This window comes from Archocentrus centrarchus, chromosome 2 (assembly GCF_007364275.1).
Source record: "Archocentrus centrarchus isolate MPI-CPG fArcCen1 chromosome 2, fArcCen1, whole genome shotgun sequence".
In the NCBI taxonomy this organism is placed as follows: domain Eukaryota; kingdom Metazoa; phylum Chordata; class Actinopteri; order Cichliformes; family Cichlidae; genus Archocentrus; species Archocentrus centrarchus.
This window is the reverse complement of record NC_044347.1, coordinates 10002187-10015602: the sequence shown is the minus strand read 5'-3', so window position 1 is coordinate 10015602 and position 13416 is coordinate 10002187. Positions and strand designations below refer to the sequence as shown.

The 13416-nt window shown below is 40.4% G+C and overlaps 1 protein-coding gene across 3 annotated transcripts in view; it reads left to right on the top strand.

Moving 5' to 3' along the window:
• The window catches only part of crfa4 (cytokine receptor family, class I receptor 4), a 46534-nt gene extending 39340 nt beyond the window's left edge, over positions 1 to 7194 (top strand). For 2 of the 3 annotated variants that reach the window (XM_030749944.1, XM_030749951.1), the window contains exons 5-9: positions 2222 to 2400; positions 3731 to 3884; positions 4767 to 4854; positions 5464 to 5533; positions 5994 to 7194. In XM_030749944.1, coding sequence (XP_030605804.1) covers positions 2222 to 2400; positions 3731 to 3884; positions 4767 to 4854; positions 5464 to 5533; positions 5994 to 6653 — 1151 coding nt within the window. In that variant the 3' untranslated portion in view covers positions 6654 to 7194. The remainder of the gene's footprint in view (positions 1 to 2221; positions 2401 to 3730; positions 3885 to 4766; positions 4855 to 5463; positions 5534 to 5993) is intronic. The other variant, XM_030749960.1, reaches the window with a different exon arrangement.
• Positions 7195 to 13416: the final 6222 nt, after the last annotated feature.

The following is a 13416-nucleotide window of genomic DNA, read 5'->3' as shown; positions in this document are numbered from 1 at the left end:
CACACACTGTTAGTAAATGAGGCAAACGAGGCTGTCAAATTAGGAAGGCATGAAAATGGCACCATGTTGTGTTTTAAAGCCTCTGTGTGCCACTACTGTACATTCATATGCACAACACTAACAGAAGCGACTCTCAGTGAAATAAAAACTGAAGGTAACTGTTGTCATAGCCCATACTTATTTAATATAACCAGCTAATGCAAACAAACTGAAGGTGATCATGTGTTTCTCCAGTCCAACTTACAAAGTTAATCTTGTTAATATTCATACTAATGCAGCCATAAAATATAATAAGCTAAAACCAACCTCTGAATCTCTCAGCATTTTCAGACTGAATTGAAATAATTTAGCTGTGGAGCATTTCAAGGTTAACCATGTGAGTGAGCTCCTGATGTAATTAGAATCTTCTTTCAGTTTGTATTGAGCTCATTAGCAGCCATTCATTCAATATAAGATTCACAAGGTCTTGTTATTTTTTTTAAGCCCCTAACCCTGCTTGTATTCAGATTCTGTGGGTAAAGAGCATGAGGCCTCTGCCAGCAGCTAATTTCATTTATTGGGGACTGAGTGTCTGTTATTAACCAGATGCTGCACATTTGGACCAGATCAGTCAACTTCCTGAGCTGGTTTAAGGGGCAGCAGATTTTTTTTTTTTTTTTTTGGGGGGGGGGGGTCTGCTCGTCGTCATTATGACCGCTATGACTGTGAAGCAGCACCGTGCCATCGGCGTACTGCTCTTTTCTTTTTTGTCTGCCTCGGATGCCAGGGGAGATCAGAGACGTCGCTCTTATCTCAGCCACGCAGGAGATTCAGCCCACAACTGCAGGGCGGCGGCCTCGATATTATTCACACTGGAGTGAAAGTTAAAGGTCGCAATTTCAATGTCGGAGACTAATTACTCTCATGACACATTCCTGATGCAAATGTGCACACCTCAAACATAAAATACACCTCGGATGAATAAGTCAGAGGGGTTCATTTCTCTGTGAATTTGGTCATTTTGTTGGGTTGATTTGCCCAAACTGATGGGAAGATTAGGGAATGCATCAATAACAGGTCTTTAACCTCAAATCAAAAAGCCCTTTTATGCACGTATTTTATTGTAAACCCTGATTTTAATTAGTGAGCAGCTTATTTTCTCATTAACAAAGATGCCAGTTTCCACACTCAGCCTTCAGCCTGTTTGCACCACGTGGTACTGTATGATTATTGATAGTATGATTATTTTGTAACACAGCTAAAAACTCCAAATCAGATTAATGCTTTTGTAACATGAAACAACAGGCATGTTGAGGAAGTGATAGGAAACTTAATGCCACCAAGGAAAGCTCTGTTTTACTTCACAGAATAACACGTAAAAGGCTAAACGTCCGAATTTCTTTCCATTTGTGGCATGAAGTGTCCAAATGAGCAAAAACTGAATATAGAGCTTAAATTTAAAGGTGGATAAAGCTGGTAAAATATGAAATCAAAAAGTGCTACTCACTGTGTAGTGAGTATGACATTTTGTAGTACTATATTGCTCTCATAACATCCCAAAATGCCTTGTGACAAGTAGTGTGCTAATGGTCACTATCTAAATCTAAGGGAAAAAAGAGCGAGATAAAGTACAGCAAAATATTTTATATATTAATCTGTTTGTTGATTTATTTCAGGGAAGTTAATTTCACAACATTTAAGTAAGTTGTTTTTTTGCCCTCCTTTGTGTGAAAGGGAGTGTGTTTAATAATTTCAGACCACTGTAGCTGTGTGTGCAGCAACTAAACAAAACTCCAACAGTTTTTCTGACCACAGGAGCAGAAACCAGACGTAACCTGGAAATTATAAAACCCTATTATTGCCGCTACCAGGCAGTGAAAGTTTCTCCAAAGGCAGCAGGAAACCTTGAGACTCGCGTTCATAAACGAATCTGTTGAGATCCCAACTGAGCAGTTTGCTGTTTTTTATAAACTCTGTTGCTCTTTCTGAGGTTTTGTCTGCGTTTTCTTTTTTTCTCTGATAAAGTTGCGTTTTGGGGAAGTTTTTCTTTATCTGAACCAAACCGTTTCACATCTCCATTGCAGAATTGAATTTTTAACATGAGCATCATATGTGTGGTCTCACCATAGATGTTTTCTTTTTTTCTGAGTATCAGAAGACAGGCACAAGAAGCCAGAACCTTCTTTTGACACACTGCTAGTATTTCATAGCATGTTCTGGGTGTATTTTGTGTGTCGAACAGTTCAGACTGAAACACCGGTCAACCTGACCTACAACCTGACGGACGCCGGCGGTGATGAAATGGCCCACAACGCCCTGATCTCCTGGACCTACCCGGTGCCCGCCCACGTGCAGTATGGTTGGATCACGCTGGTCTATGAGCTGCAGTACAGACGTGTCACTGAGCCCGACAACTGGAAGGTATGGAGATAAATGATGATGAATTTACAATGAGCTTTATGTAAGCAATAAATAAATCCATGTACTCAGGTGGAGGTGTGCACATTTTCAATTCTGGAGATTATTTTGAGAAAAGAAAGAAGTCTTCACATTGCTGAGGTGTGTTTTTGAGTTACGTTTAGCTGTTAATTTACCATTTATGAAGATTTGTATCCAGCACATAAACTGTTTATCCTGACACTCAATATGCAACTAAATAGTGCACTTAAAAAAAATCCAGTGTTGTTATGGTTGGAGGGCAACCTGATGGGTTAATGCAAAAAAAAACATGAAAGTAAACATGTTTAAAGGGTACAAATGTAAATTTACACTGTGAGGACAGAGCTTAGGGATTAGTTTTTAAAAACTTTGATTTAAGAATTTAGGTTTTAAATATGCTCTAAAAAAACTTAATTGAAATCAATTGTTGACAGGACTAACTGTGTGATACAAAGAAAGAGATGAGGATGATGAACTTGAACTGTCATGGTCCCTGAGTCCTAGACCCAGGGTTTTTGTAATGTTTCTGTATTGTGGTTCCTAGGTTGTTTTATCGTCTTTGGGTTTTGGTTATGTTATATTCCCTGACTCCTTGGCGTTTCTGTCTGGTTTTGTGTCTATCTCCATGTCTCTGTTTCTGTCTTGTTTCTATGTCAGGTTTGCGTGTCATTTCCTGTTTTACTTTGGCAGTCCTTTATATCCTGGGTTCTGTATTCAGTTTTGTTTCATTGGTCTTGTCAGTTAGATTCTGTTCAGCTGTGCTACCTGATGTGTCCTATGTCCCTGATTGCTGCTGTGTGTATATGTTGTCTGCATTTTCCTTAGTTCTTGATTGTGTTGTTTGTCATCATTGGCTTCCCGCCTTCTGTGTGGTCTCCTGTTTGTATTCCTGAGTTTCTTTGTTCTCCTGGCTCTAGTCCACCTCTGTTAGTCTTTGGTGTTCCAGCAATAAAGCTGAGTTTAATTTAAGTTCTGTATCACAAGTCGATATGTCTGTGTAGATTCTCAGTTATCCAGGTCATAGTAGTCTCTGGAGCTTGAAAAAGGCGACTGGACTTCTTTTTCTTTTTTGTATCACAAGTCCTGCACTGGGGTCCTAAACCTGCCATACATAACGTAATACATAACATGAACAGTGTGAGTCAGAGAATGAGCAGAGTGCCTAAATGCAGGACAGAGAAAGTTTTTTAAAAACTTTATACTCTTTACACTGGAATCATTCCACTTGTAGTCAAACTTATTTCAAATATTTTAACCTGCTGACGTAGCTTGTTATAGACTGCATATCATAAAACATGTTGTTTATCTGAAGGTGAAGCATCCTCTGCGTGAGCCTCAGGTGGAGCTGCTCGGACTTCCCGTCGATGACTACATGGTCCGAGTTCGCTGCCGCGCACAGCATTCCAAGCTGTGGAGCGACTGGAGCTCCACACTGTTGATGAGCATCCCCCCGAGGTCGTCTGCAAGTACGTCAGCAGGCAGAAAGACGGTGCTGATTTACAGGCTTTTTGCTTTGAAAAGTCACCTGGTTTATTTGTTACAGTTACTTTAGTTTTAACTGTAGTGAATACAGCAACATTTCTACATTTCTTTGTTATTCATGGATTTCTGGGATTCATTTTTTTCTTAGGTCCATTTTTGGCTACATATACAAAAATGTTTAGCACTTATTATAGTAGCTCTTAAATAAGAAGTTTTTTTTATTTTTTTACTTTCAATAGAAAATGACAAAGTATTTCTACTGTGGATAAAAAAAACAGCAACAGTGTGAAAGCCTAACTTAAAAAGAGCAGGTAAAAAGTGACCTATTAGTTAACAATCTTAGGAAACATGAGTTTTTCCCCTGAGGCTGGTGTAAATATCTCCTAATCAACAGGAGGAAGCCATGCTGCTTCAGTGTAACAAATCCTGCCCATGTTACAACATATGGCCTTAATTTAATTAAGGAAAGTTTCTTCATCGTCTGCTCAACAACCTCTGCTCGCTCAGGATTAACGGGCGTTGGTCCGTGTGAAATGGGCTGTTGTGACTGGTCAGAATTCTCCTGTTACAGTAATGAATGCTGTCTTGTGCTTTTATGGAAAGTAAAGCACATTTAGTGTTTCTTTTATTTATTCATTTCTTTTATCTGGTTTGATCATTGAAAATAAAGGAAAATCGCTCTCACAGACAGTCCAGGATGGGCCCTTTATTGAAGTGGGTGGGTCCGGGCCCCTTAGGCCCACCCACAATGTTGGTAGATTTCTTCTGTAAAAACTTGAACTTTCTTGTCCAATTAAATGCGTCACTGAAGCTGTAAAGCTGCGGGAGAGGAAGAGGGGAGTTCACAGTGTGTTTTACCTGTGCAGGTAAACTGCTGGTGCTGATCCTGGTGACTGGAGTCGGCGTTGTGGCTCTGCTTGTTATCACCTTTAGTATCGTTCTTCAGAGCAAGAGGTGAGAAAATGCACATTTCTCTCTCTCTCATTACACACACACACACACACACACACACACGTGCTTTTTTTTCCTTTTATTTGAATTGCAGCTTTGTAAGTAAGACACCAGCTCCAGCTCTGCTTCTTGTTTTTTGCAGCAGACAGTAACTCTTTTCTTTCAGAGTGAATTTGTTTTAAGGAAGACCTTCAAAGTTGAAAAGAAAGCTCAGCTGCAGTGAGACAGGCGCTGACTCAGAGATATCTTCACTCTTAATTTATGAAAAGCATTAAAAAGTTTAGAATGGCTGTAATACTTCTGCAAAGCTGACGTGTCAGAGTTTCTTTTATCTGTAGGTTATCATATCTGGACCAATCACACACTAACTGTTCCTATTTAATGCAGAAAGTAGTTCAGAAAAATCTTTTCCATTGTAACCTTTCAGAGGCTCCACTCAAACATCCTGTGAAAAATAAAGATTATCGTCAGTCCTCAGTGTGGAGAAAACAAATGAACGGAGAGCTTTTGTCTCTTCTCAGGGTCACACAGTGTGGGAGGATGAATGTGTTGTGTGTTTCTGTTTGTGTGCTGCCATTTTCAACCCCGCCCTCTGTCTGCCTTCACCTTCAGAATAAAAGAGTACTTCCTGCCACCTATTCCAAAGCCGCGGATCATCGGCATTGACCCACTGCTTCTGAAGGTAACACGCATGCAATGCTGCTTTCAGGGTCGTGTTTTAGTCATGTTTTAGTTGTGTTTAGTCGTGACCTTGTTCTTCTGCTTCTTTATTTCCTTCCCTCCATTTGTCTGCTTTTATCTTTCCTTTTACCCCTTCTTTTCTTTTGTATTCTAATATTTCTCCATTTTTCACTGTTATCATGAAAATTATCCCTTTTTCTTCTTTTCTCTCCCTTTTGCTTGTCCTCTTGCATCATTTTCTGTTTACATTGTGATACCAATTTCCTTTATCACTTTTTTCCTTGTGCCTCATTTTTCTCCATACATCTTTCCTTTCCTCACTCTCCTCCTATTATTTTCTCACCTTTCCTTTCATCCTCCTCTTTTCCCACTTTCTTCCCTGTCTTAATTTTTCTTTCTTCACGTCATTCCTTTATTTATTTTTCTTTATTTCGTCCTCCCATCCCCACCTCCATCCTCAGAAGGGGAACTTGGATGAAATCAACCGTCACTTCAGTAACTTCCACAGCTACAGGCCTCCAAGCTACTCTGAGGAAGTCTGGGACCAGGTGAGCGCTGATGACATCTATCTCACCACACCGAAGGACAGCAGCAACCTGTGCAACACCACAGAATCAGAGAGGGACACCTTAATAGTTCCCTGTAACCCGACGCCCTCAGAACTGCTCACAGCCCCAAACCCGACGTCATACGTGCAGAGTGTGCCGCCCTACTGCTCCATGCCTTCAGAAGCCTTCGCCCCGTCTCTGAATGTTCCTTCCCCTTGGCCAATGCCAGAGATCGTTTCGCTACCTGGAACAGATTACAGCATGATGGAGCATCCCAGCCTTCCCAACACCATTCCCGCTCGAGACCTCACTTTTAGCACCAGCCACTCACCGCAGGACTTCTACACCTGCGTCCAGCTCTTGAATGAAAGTGGGGAAGTGCATCTGGTGCCGTGCTTGCCGCCGCCGTACTGCCGGGAGTTCCCGCCTCTGCCGAGGGCCAGTTTAGATGCTGCAGAGAAGGACAAGAAGAAGGCAACCAACCACCAAACTAGGAAGAATGATGGCGGCAACTCTGAGAAGAGCGAAGCGGCGGTCCCTCTGCTGCCCGTTGCTGTTGACAACAGCGGCTGAGTGACAGGAAGTAGACCCAAATACTTTGAAAAAAATGCATCCAACACGGAGACTTTTAACAGATGCAAAATGAAATCTGCCGTAACCTGCTGGTTTGACTGGAAGCTGATCCTGTTCTGTTCTGTCCCATGCTGTCCAAGCTTCAAAGAAGAAGAACACCTGGTTGACTTCACAACAGGAAGTGAACCTGCAGACTCAAAGAGCCTTTTTTTTTTTTTAGCTTGTTAACGTCCTGATCTAGTATTGGAAACTATTCAACAAACTGTGGACCAACAATACTGATGCAATAAAGAACATGGTGTTTAGGTGACCAACCAACCTTTGGGCCCTCACAGCTTTTAAATTTATGATTCCACATGCAGTATGCTGGAGAAGAAATCAAAACATAAAAGAAAGGAAAAAAATCTAAACTCAAGTATGCCATCCATAACAGCTGGATTTCCTGATGAGATTAACATTAAAACCTATGATTTATGGGTAATGAAGTTCATCAAACTTGAAGAAAGCTGCACCTGTAAATAAAAGAATATAAAGCTTCTCATTCAGGGTTGAATGTCTTCTCAGGAAAAAGTGCAATCTGATGTTGAAGGGTGTTTGATTTATTGGATATGTTTAGCTTTCAGGCTACTGTTTTCTCTCAGTGTTTTAAAGCTTCTAATATGCACCAGATTTGGTTTTAATGCGTGATAAAGCTGTAAACATCAAAGTATCCCAGCTGACAATCTTCATATTCAGGATATGCATTTATTCCACTGTTATACATGTAGTTGTACCTACATGCATAAGCCCCTTAAGGGAATATCTGAATTATCCTGAACATGAATGGAATATTTAATCTGCATCACTCCCAGAATGCGACTCATTAACTTCTTCTGGCGCGTTTCAGTGTGTCCCAGACTGAGTGATGTAGAAGGTGATTCACAGGAGAAACCTTAAACATTTTCAATCCTTAGTCCCAACATATTTATCCCAGAAATGCACGAAATTTAAGGAAAAATAACTCCACTCCCTCAGGAAGATGTAAACTGTGAACTTCTTTTGTTTTTCAGGAGGTTTAACTCTGTGACGTCTCAGTTGGGACCCTATATTTTGAAGAAAAGCAAAAGGTATCCTGATTGCCAAAACTTCTGGGAATTGGGAGAACAATAAAAAAAATTGTGTTATGATAGATAAGCATTAGCATTAACACAGAGACCTCACAGGGTTAACAAACTTCTACCTCTGTCCACATCTCTTTAGTTTCCAGAGAAAATTCAAGAACAAAAAGCCCCCTCCAGCCCCCGCCCCCACCCCTCAGGCTATTACACAAGAAGTATATTTTTCATAACAGATGGGTTCAGTCTTAAAAAAGTAACACTATTACAAAAAGTATTTTATATATTTTTTAAAATGCTGAAGGACTGAACTCAAGTAGTGGGTTTTTTTTCTCTTAGATAGAAGTGGCACATTTTTTTAAATCAGAGCAAGGAGAAAAAATGCGTGCATTTAAATTACATTGTTACACTTTGTATTAGGCCAACAAACTCAAAGACATCGAGTCTGGTGACTCATCAGGGGTTGAATAAGAAGAGTTGGTTAAAAAATAAGAATATTTTTATGAGTAAACACAATCTGTCCATCTGCTGCTGGCTGGTCTTTGGTGCCAGGTGATCTCACTCTATTTCCAAGTCATAAAGAAAGCTGTATAGTGAGTGCTATTCTCCAGATTGATTGACTGACTGATGAATAATGACTGTAGTGTGTCTCGAGTCTGTCCCTGGATCTCTTTCAGATACGAGGGCTCTTAATGCCCTTGTATGTTTTCTGAATGTTCAAACTTTTCAATAATTTTTTATCCTAGATGCCCTGAGAAGGATTTAATTTCAGGATTTGGAGTGCAAATTAAAATTGTTGTAAAATGAGCCACAGCAGCCAGTGAGGTGGCGCTGTTGACCAATCAGTATCCTAAACTTGAAGTCGAACAAGGTTGGTAGATCATTAGTTTTAATAAATTCTGACAGATTTATCAACTTTCCAAAAGAGTAATTCTGCTGCTAAATGTTGCTACTTCACAGAGTGCAGATCCATCAATACCTCCAAGAAAAGACCATTTAAAGTAAAGGTTGTGTTCCATATTTGTACAAATAACTGCATCACGACATCAAGACAATGCAATGAAGCCAGGAGCAATGTTTTGTCAATCACATCTCATTGTTTAGTACAGACTTTTACACTGAGATGATGTTGAATAATCCAAACCTAGTGAACTCTTACAACTAGGCAGGTGGAAATCCACAGTTGTTGCTCTCATACACATTCATCCTGAGCTTGCCCATTGAATCCTGGTCTTACAGCTTGATAATGAAGTCTCTGATTACAGTATTATTTGCTTGGAAACTCCAGTATCCTTTAATCATTGACTCTTTTGGCTGTTTTAGAACATCTATAAACTTTTCCAGCATCATGTGTTGCCAGAGTGCCAAACATACCACCAAAGCACCAAAGAGAAGCCACTAGCATTTCATCAGCTGGGTACATTGGGTGATTTTTAGACTCCTTACACATCAGAGAAATACTGTAACCACCGTGTTGAGGTGGGTTCTGTCGCGTACTAATATGTTCTAGCCTGTCATTATTATAATGGCTGCTAATGTTGTCCTGCTAACTGTTTCAAGACACAGAAATGCATGAAATGATCATTAACTCATACTTTGACGATGTAAACCAAGGAGTTCCTGCTCCACTGTCATGGTTACCAGAGAGCTTTACATGCACTTATTTGCACAACTACAAGAGGTGACCTTTGAGACTGTTTAATTACATAAAAAAAAAATGAGGATGATATCTTGAAACACCTGAACTAACACTGGAAACCAAGGGATAACTGTCCTATTAAAGAGTGACAAAGTCCACATTTGGTGGTTGAAGTGGTGGTGGTGGAGTAGGTCTTGAGTTTTCCAACTTGGAGACACTGGTTTATGTCCCAGTTGTGTTTTTGCCTTGGTGATCAGATTCATTTACACTTGCCTGTTAGTGTTAGGCATGAAAGCTGTTTGGTTCAGTTTAGCAGAAGACTTTTGATTGAACTTTGGGTTCAGATATGCTCACCCAGCGGGTTATGTACAAACATCCATATGTAATGAGTCAGAACTCATGCCCACTGTAATTTCTCTATCTCTAGCACACAGCCCTGACACCAAATCTTGGTTGGATCTTTTGGTTACTCGTTTTTCACAGATATGTTGCTGGTGCCTGATTTTTCACATTTCCACCAAAAAGACTGGTGCAGGAAACCTGGCACCAGAACACTTCCACCAAATTGCTTGGCCCAAAGTTGGACCCCCATGATGTAGGTGGCTATGGGAGAGGCCACCATAAGAAAGGCACAAATGATTAGAAGGTTCTGCCCACAGATTCTGTCTTTTTTCCCAATGGAAAGTACCCAAAATTCTGCTCGGTCATAACGCAATAAAATAATCAGTTCTCAGAATCATGAAAATGCGAGTTAATTCTCAAAAGGCACCATCACAGAACCAGCACTGACACCAGAAGGTAGGAAAGAGGTTGTTTTGACAAAACTGCAGTATTTGACCTCCTTGCTTTAATTTTCTGGTGAATTCTGGCTGCCTTAACCATAACACACACACACTCATTAATCCCATAGAGAGCATAGGGCCTTCCCCACTTGGCAACTATAACAGTGACTGAACATGAAAACAATAATTACTGTTCAACATGGGACACAAACCCCACTCTCCAGGTTGAAAGTCTCGGATCTGAGCCACTCTACCACCTTGCCTTCCTAGAGTGGACTTTTATTCTGCTCCACAATGTGTCATGCAGTGTTAAGATGTTTGTGGTCATGTCACGCATTTCTGTGAGACCAAGTTGAGCTGTGTGGCTATACCGTGTTAGCTGAGGTGGATTAATTGAGGATAACAGATGACCATGGTGGATTTGTTGGAAGTGGACCACTTATCTATAAAACTCTTGCCATTGTACGCTGATGTAAACACCACTGCCCCTTTAGCTTCGACACTGAGAAGTGTGCCGTCACTGTGTTTTATTTCTCGTTGATGTTGCAGTTAGATGTCGTGCTGTTACCTCTTCTTGTGCCTGTACGTGCCTTTTCTCACAGAGTACTATTTGTTTGCTATTCCTCTGTCGTGTTGAACTCTCAAACAGCCAACGTGCCACTCCTACACGCCTGGAAATCTTTAAATGTGAGCAAAATGGTTGATCGGTGAACACCTACAGTGTCTGCACATGTGTGCTGTGTGGAGCATGTACAAAACCCGCTCAGTGTTAGTTACAGTTTCACCTTTTATCGTGTCTAGACAAAAGCACTTTGGATTACTCTTCAATAAAATAAAGAGTTTTAAAGCTCCTAAATGTGTGCAGACTATATCATTTGTAACACATACACATTTACCGGAATAAGGTACTGTCCCATCGCTGTTGTGTCTTATACAGTATCTTCTTGTGATGTATGTCCTTGTAATGAACACCAAGCTGTTTTAAGAGTATATAAACTGGTCTATAGATAACTGGTTACTAAACCTTAATTATCTGTCAATATGCCAATTATTAATGATATTTCTAATAAAGAGTTGCACTCATTGTAGGTGTGATGGGGCTTATTGTGAGTTTTAGCTTGTAGAACCTCCTTTAGCTGCAATAAATTTAAGTAATTTTTGTTTTCTGTATTGGTTTCTCACATTATTGTGGAGGAATTTTGGCCCATTCTTCTTGCTTCATTCAGGTTTGCAGACATTCATTTATGCGCAGATTTCTTAAGCACTTAAATCAGATTGAGGTCTGGTCTTTGACTAGACCATTGAACACCTTAATTCTTTTCTTTTGCAGTCATTCTGTTGTGGATTTGCTGTTGCATGACCTAGTTTGGGCAAAGCTTTCATGGAGTTCATGGTCAACACAGTGACTGCAAGGTGCCCAGGTCCTGTGGCTGCAAAACAAGCCTGAATCATCACCCCTCCACCACCACGCTGTGTCTGGTTTTCACAAAATGTGGTTTTGTGCATTATGATCAAACACCTCCACTTTGGTCCTGTCTGTCCAAATGTCATTGTCCCAGAGGTGGTTTGCTCACATCCATACCTAAGCGGTGCTGCCATGTTCTTTTTAAGAAGAAGAAGAGGCTTTCTTCTGGAAACCTTTCAAACAACTTATACTTGTTCAGTCTTTGTCTGCTGTCATGTTCTGTCATTAATTTTAGCATTTAACATGCTAACTGAGGCCTGCAGAGTCTGAGATGCAGTTCTTGAATTTTTTTTGCAGTTTCTCAGCAATGCATGCTCTGAGCTCGGGGTGAATTTGCAGGGACGTCCACTCCTGGAAAGATTGTAGCATCGCACAGATCTGAATGCTTTAGACCTGTAAACTGCCCAAAGCATCTCATACTTGCTGATGATCAGTTAATCAAATGCACCAGCATCCCTCCACCAAGTATAGTTTAGCATCAGCACCAGTAAGCTGTTGTTGATTAGGCCAATAAACACTTAGGGCTCCAGCTAGGGTGACCAGATGTTTCTCTTTAAGTGGGACTGCACATCATTTTTATTCCTTCTCCCCATCTTCTACATCTTGGGACAATGCCTCACAATTTGACTGGTTCTGCAGGACATACACTAAAATCTGCCTTTTACTCAATGCATGTGAAGGGAGGCCTTACTGTATGTATAATTGCAAATATAGGAGTATATAAAGACTACCACATGAGACCATGAGAACAAACAGCTTCCTTTTATTTTTATTCTATTTACTCAGTAAGAGAGCTGGAAATGTTGCATTCAAATATAATAAATTTGATTATCTCCCATTTTTGTTAACATATCCCACTTTGTCCCACAGAAACACTGTGTTTGTCCCACATTTAGTTTGCGGGGATCTGATCACCCTAGCTCCTCCTGCAACAATGTAACAATAGATAAGATAAGATAAGATAAGATAAAACTTTAATGATCCCACGACGGGGAAATTTGCGCATTACAGCAGCTCAGTACAGAAAACTAAAAATAGAATAGAATAAAATAAAATAGAAAAACACTATACACATATACATAAGCACTATATACAGAAAATATATAGTCAATACACACATGTACATATACACACATATACACACACATCAAAACACTATATACAGATATCAAAATATTATATACATTTGTAGCCGGTAAGGTCACAGCATACACGGTATGCATTATATGGGTGAGTGTAATAAATAAAATGTATCTGACTGTATGGATAAAGTGATGGCAGAGGAGGTAAAGTGTCCAAGTGACTCAAGACATTATGAAGTGTTGTACAGTCTAACTGCTGTTGGGATGAATGACCTGCGAAAGCGCTCCTTCCTGCAGCGAGGATGTTTCAGTCTCTGACTGAAGGAGCTGCTCAGCTCACCCACGCTCTCATGCAGAGAATAGAAGCTTTTTTTCAAAAAAAAAAAAAAGAAGAAGAAGAAGAAGAAGGAAGACACGCAGTTCAGGCAGGTCCAGAGGAGGCAGAGGATCTGGACTGTAAGGATAAAGTGATGGCAGAGGAGGTAAAGTGTCCTGTTGCTGCTGCAGCAGAGACGCAGCATGAGACAGCCAGTGATTTGGATACAAACTTAGGTGGGTGACTCCAGACCCACCGTAATCTCACACACTTCTCAGATACTCTCACAGGTCCTTTTTGTCACGTAGCTCTAATCAAAAAACAAGTTCATTACTCACAGCGGAGTTATTCAGACCACGAAGGGACAGCGAGAAATACCCACACG